The 6290-nt window shown below is 47.4% G+C and overlaps 1 protein-coding gene across 1 annotated transcript; it reads left to right on the top strand.

The window, feature by feature from the left end:
* The first annotated feature begins 1447 nt into the window (after window positions 1-1447).
* NEFL (neurofilament light chain) lies at window positions 1448-5641 on the top strand. Its single transcript, XM_057722189.1, has 4 exons — window positions 1448-2563; window positions 3587-3711; window positions 4089-4438; window positions 5055-5641. Exons 1-4 carry the CDS (start codon window positions 1517-1519, stop codon window positions 5195-5197), a joined length of 1665 nt encoding a protein of 554 aa, XP_057578172.1. The 5' UTR covers window positions 1448-1516; the 3' UTR covers window positions 5198-5641.
* The last annotated feature ends 649 nt before the right edge of the window (window positions 5642-6290 follow it).

Consider the following 6290-nt stretch of genomic DNA (forward strand, 5'->3'; position numbering starts at 1 on the left):
TGCCTCTTTTAAAAAAATCAGTATGTTGCACCTTAAATGCTACTCTTACATGTAGATAACAAAAATTAAATGCTTGCTTAGAAAAATCTTAGGTGTCCTATGTGTATCTCTGCAATCCCTCCCTGAAACAGGAGGACTCCCTAACATAACGTGAGTGAAAATGCTCTGTAAATCGCAGGGCTGTATCAATGTGCATTACGGCGTGTACAGTGTTTCAGGTACCTGGGCGTTCCCTAAAAGCAATCCATGGATTTCGACTGTATCTGTTATGTGTTTATCAGAGTGACTCGCAGGGCAGAACCACACTGCTATTTTCTGCCCGCCCCAGAACGAGACGTCTCGGATCCGAGTTCTCCCTGGAGACGCGCTCGGCACTCCGGGCTCCGGGAGCCAGCAGTAGCTTCCCTCTGAAAATCAGCCACCTGCATGGCTTGTTGAAATCATCAGGTTGGGTGCTACACGGGTGTAAAAAGAGGGAAAGGGGCTTTTACTGTGATGGAGTTGGCGGTGGCAAGCAGGAATTTAGCTTGATGAAGATACAGGCAACGTGTGACAGTCTGAAGTTCCCTGCTGCAGAGCTGGCCGCTGCCTTTTTGCAAGTCGGTTTTCTCCCGGGCTAGTCTCAAACTCCTTCTCGGCTCTCCTCCACCTACACGCTTCAACACACTCAAAGTATCCGAGGCTTCATTCCCCAGAAAGAAATGAGAAAATCTAGGAACACTAAAAGGCTGATATGAACTGCTCTAAGGGTTTAGAAATGCTAAAATCAACTGCGGTGCTGCAGTTCCACTTCTGTGCGTGCGTGCGTGCGTGTGTGTGTGTGTGTAGAAGGAGCGCACTAAAGAAAAAGAAAAATAACCTCGAGAAAGGAACATAAAGAAAGTGCCAGAAACAGCTACAAAGAAATATAAAACTTTCCTCCATATATGCCGTATACATGCAATCTTAGACAATCATTTGTATCTCCAGTGCCCCGGAGGCACTGCACTGTCACCATAAACACCAGGGGGATGATGACCCCTGGTGGGGAAGGGGCGACTCAGAGGGGGAGGGTGTCTCCAAGGTACCGGGATATGGAAAACTAAGGTGTCAGTAAGGAATGAGAACCTGTTATTAGGCGCACGATCAAATCCGAGTCATACAGGGATCAAGGAATAAGTAGGATGCGGTCGGGATAGGGGAAGGAAATGAGTGAGGGGGTACGGGGTCTCAGAGAAAACACAAGGCTTCAGAGAAAAGTGCAGAGGACAAGCGCTGCAGCATCCCCGCGGCCTGTGGCTCGCCCCCGCCTTCCTTTTGCGCAGGATCCTCCCCTTGGCTGCAGCAGCTCGCTGCCCCCACTGGCCAGGCGCGCCGTGATCGATCGCAGGCTGCGTCAGAATCCTCTCCTAGTATAAATAGGGGTGGCAGGACCGCGCCAAGCCGCACACAGCCATCCATCCTCCCCTCTCCCTCTCTCCCTCTTCTCTCTAGGCCCCCATCTCCGCCGTGGGACAGAGGGGCACCGACCGCCACCATGAGTTCCTTCAGCTACGAGCCGTACTACTCCACCTCCTACAAACGGCGCTATGTTGAGACGCCCCGGGTGCACATCTCCAGCGTGCGCAGCGGCTACAGCACCGCGCGCTCCGCTTACTCCAGCTACTCAGCTCCCGTCTCCTCCTCGCTGTCCGTGCGCCGCAGCTACTCCTCCAGCTCCGGCTCCTTGATGCCCAGTCTCGAGAACCTCGACCTGAGCCAGGTAGCCGCCATCAGCAACGACCTCAAGTCGATCCGCACCCAGGAGAAGGCGCAGCTGCAGGACCTCAACGACCGCTTCGCTAGCTTCATCGAGCGCGTGCACGAGCTGGAGCAGCAGAACAAGGTCCTGGAAGCCGAGCTGCTGGTGCTGCGCCAGAAGCACTCCGAGCCATCCCGCTTCCGGGCGCTGTACGAGCAGGAGATCCGCGACTTGCGCCTGGCGGCGGAAGACGCCACCAACGAGAAGCAGGCGCTCCAGGGCGAGCGCGAAGGGCTGGAGGAGACTCTGCGCAACCTGCAGGCGCGCTACGAAGAGGAGGTGCTGAGCCGTGAGGACGCCGAGGGCCGGCTGATGGAAGCGCGCAAAGGGGCCGACGAGGCGGCTCTCGCCCGCGCCGAGCTCGAAAAGCGCATCGACAGCCTGATGGACGAAATCGCCTTTCTGAAGAAAGTGCACGAAGAGGAGATCGCCGAGCTGCAGGCGCAGATCCAGTACGCGCAGATCTCCGTGGAGATGGATGTGTCCTCCAAGCCCGACCTCTCCGCCGCGCTCAAGGACATCCGCGCCCAGTATGAGAAGCTGGCCGCCAAGAACATGCAGAACGCTGAAGAGTGGTTCAAGAGCCGCTTCACCGTGCTGACCGAGAGCGCAGCCAAGAACACAGATGCGGTGCGCGCCGCCAAGGACGAGGTGTCCGAGAGCCGCCGCCTGCTCAAGGCCAAGACCCTGGAGATCGAAGCATGCCGGGGCATGAACGAAGCGCTGGAGAAGCAGCTGCAGGAGCTGGAGGACAAGCAGAACGCCGACATTAGCGCCATGCAGGTACGGCACAGGGCAAAACACAGTGGGGGCGGGCATGCGGCTGCAGAATCGATTTAGGATGGGCGGGGGTGGGGGAGGGGAGTTGAGGGCGCTCTTAGGTGGAGATCAGAGATGAGGCTTCTGCTTGCCTCTATTAGGGGGTAAGAACTTGGCTTCTCGGAGGCTGTGTGGGAGGGGGTGGGGCACTTGGAGGGCGGGGTGGGGGCGCGACTGCAGTCTGCGAAGATGTGCTGGGTGCAGTGGAATCTGTTCCGCATTAAAGCTGCCCAGCCCTGCAGGGGGTTGGGTGGGGCGGGAGAAGGGATGCGAGCTGGGCGTTGCCTCTGGCCTGCCTTGCTGCTGTCCTGCATTTACAAGTTGCTTTGCTGCACAGATTGGACCATCCAGTTAATAAATACAGCAACCAGGTCTCATTAGTTCTGAAGGATAACTGTAACAGACATGCTTTCTGACTAATTTTACCAACCTCTCCCTTCCCATATCAGGTAGATAAGAATACAGTCAAAATTGTAGTAGGTAATGGTGGTCATAGTAAAACGTTTCTTTTTCTCCATCTTCTGGAGAGAAGAAAAAATAATATAGATACATTATAATGTATATAAGAAAATACTTTAGAGAAAATAAAAAATTTAAATTTATCTACTTCCTTCTCCTATAAAGAAGTGGATTTCTGGATAAAGTTAACCAGTGAATGAGAAACAAAATTTTCCAACAAAAAAAGAATCCATTTAGTTCCTTGCAGGAATTTTATGATGATCATTAGACTGTAGTAATTAATGAGAACAAATTTTTTCTTCTATCAGTTTTTTAAAAATAATTTTTGGTTTTCATCTCATGCTTTATAAAGCTGAATTGTTTTAGGCAAGCAAAGAGAGGTTTAAAAAGAGAAAAGGCAGTCGTTTTAGGGAAGATTTTATCTAAGGTGTGCACTCTGGTTTTAATTAAACCTAGACCCTCGCAGCTAAAGTAAAATGACAGCAGTAAGGATTTATGCTTGGATTTTCTCCCCACGTCTTCCAACAGGACACAATCAACAAATTGGAAAATGAATTGAGAACCACGAAGAGTGAAATGGCGAGATACCTCAAGGAGTACCAAGACCTTCTCAATGTCAAGATGGCTTTGGACATTGAGATTGCAGCTTACAGGTAAAAATGGAGGGGCAAAGATAGCAGCCCTTCAGCCTTAGGAAGGAAATCAGACTTCCCTTCTGTTGAATCAGAAATCTTCAGAAATAGTTCTTTGAAATAATTGTGTTCACCTTTTGGCCTTTTCCAAGAAGAACTGAATCCTATAATAATGAGAACTGTTCTTAGCTTCCCATTGCATTTAAAGTCTAACAGACAGGATTAGTTTAAGGTGTTTTTTTGTGTGTTTTTTTGTCTGTTTTTTTCCTGGCCTCAGTCATTACGTTCTGATAATTCCCAACCCTGCCTTGGCCTTTCAGGATGGCACTAGGGAAGGTGTTGAGCGGTGGGCTCAGCTCACTTCCTGTGTTAACCCCACCCTCCCCCTGCCTCCCCAGGAAACTCTTGGAAGGTGAGGAGACCCGGCTCAGTTTCACCAGTGTGGGCAGCATAACCAGCGGCTACTCCCAGACCTCCCAGGTCTTTGGCCGATCTGCCTACGGAGGTTTACAGACCAGCTCCTACTTGATGTCCGCCCGCTCCTTCCCGTCTTACTACACCAGCCATGTCCAGGAGGAGCAGATCGAGGTGGAGGAGACCATCGAGGCTGCGAAAGCAGAGGAAGCCAAGGACGAGCTCCGCTCTGAAGGAGAAGCCGAGGAGGAGGAGAAGGAAAAGGAAGAGGCTGAGGCAGAGGCTGAGGCAGAGGCTGAGGCTGAGGAAGAGGAGGGAGCCCCCGAGGAAGAAGGTAGGATTAAAACAAAACAAAACAAAACAAACACCACCCTGCAACTCCAGAGGCAGCCTGGGCACGGTTATTTGTTAGGAGATGAGTAAGATAAATGAAGCCTTGCTTATGCCAAGGAAGTTTTATTCATATATGAGTTTAGAATCTTAAATCATACATTTATCTGTAAGCACCTCATTTCTCAAATTGGCTGTCCTCCTAGAGACACACATCTCTGATTAGTCTGGTACTTTTTTGAAAAGAACCTAAAAAATATCCTCCTCCTGCCGTCTTTTTATTCCTAATTAAACATTTAAAAATCCATTCATTTAACTCAGCCATTTGCTGTCCTAAAGAACACAAAACGAATACCAAACACATAATAAAAGAAAAGTCAAGATCCTGGAGAAGAGCAGAGCACCCAGTACCTAGACATAATCTCATTCTATTTAAATATGTGTTCAGTGGCAATTTATTCCCAGCAAGTATTGTCAGTTGCATGTATTTTGGGAGAAAGGAGCTGAGAGATTTGGGGGAAGTATTTTGATATTTGTGTTTCTCCACAAAACCTTAGAGAAATGTTTTGATTGGACTCACCCTGCATTTGGAGTTTGTACATTTGCTTTTTATGTTAAAGCCGCCAAGGAAGAAGCTGAGGAGGCAAAGGAGGAAGAAGAAGGAGGTGAAGGTGGAGAAGCAGGAGAAACCAAAGAAGCTGAGGAGGAAGAGAAAAAAGATGAAGGTGCTGGGGAGGAGCAAGCCACTAAGAAGAAAGATTGAACCCCCTTCCCTTAATTATTCCAGGAATAATTCTCCCGAAATCAGGTCAACCCCATCACCAACTCACCAACCAGTTGAGTTGCAGATACTATATGAATTAAGAAGTCAATATACGTATAATTCTGAGATGACTTAGGTTGGACATTAAATGTTGTGCTATGACTTTTCTCCTTCCGCAGAGTATCTGTTTGCTTGCAGAGTGGCTTCCTGGCTTGCTGCCAGCCTGTGCATGGTCCACGCTTATGAGTTCAGGATCAATGGCAATGTGAATAATTCAGATGTTTACAATTAAAACAAACAAACAAACCCTGAATAAGTGAATACACTAATGTTAATGTTCAACTTCATGGAAAAAAAATAGTCCTTTGAACTTTTGGTGGTTAGAAATTAAAGACCTTGAATTATATGCAATAAATAGTAAATAAAGTTAAACTGAATGACATTCCTTGCTGTGGTTGTTGACTCAATTTGAATATCTTAAAGAAGGCACCCACATAAGACACGTAGAAGTGGACTATTAACCTCCAAATTTTTTTAAGTCAGAATTTTGACAATTACAATGCATTTGCCCCCATTCGTCGGTAATTCTAAGGATATAAGTAGGTCATGACCATTCATGAAATCTCTCCCCTCAAAAATTTTATTGATAATAAACTTGAGTAAATGAGAATCTCTAGGGTTCTTTTTCTTTGATAAATAGCAATATACTTCTCCCCATAAGTGTGCTATATAATGTTGGGAATGGCTTTCTTGGAGGCCATTCTGAAATTATGTGATAAATATACGCTTTATGGTAAACAGGTAGCTCTAACACTAGTATGATAATAAATGCAATATGCATAGAATATGAATCCCATAACCTTAACTCATCTATCACTGTAACCAAGTTTAAAATATATAGTCACAAGCAGAAGTTGAAACCCAAGCAAATGATACAATCAGAAGAGATAATTTATTGTCTATATAATTTTCGATGGAGTAAGAATATCAAAGTTTATTTGCCATTGCAAACACGTTGCCTGCAATCCTGACCTCATGATTGAGTGTATTGTTAGCTTAATTCTGTTGCCTCAAGTAAACAGCCTTTATGCCA

This window comes from Hippopotamus amphibius, chromosome 2 (genome assembly GCF_030028045.1).
Source record: "Hippopotamus amphibius kiboko isolate mHipAmp2 chromosome 2, mHipAmp2.hap2, whole genome shotgun sequence".
Classification (NCBI taxonomy): domain Eukaryota; kingdom Metazoa; phylum Chordata; class Mammalia; order Artiodactyla; family Hippopotamidae; genus Hippopotamus; species Hippopotamus amphibius.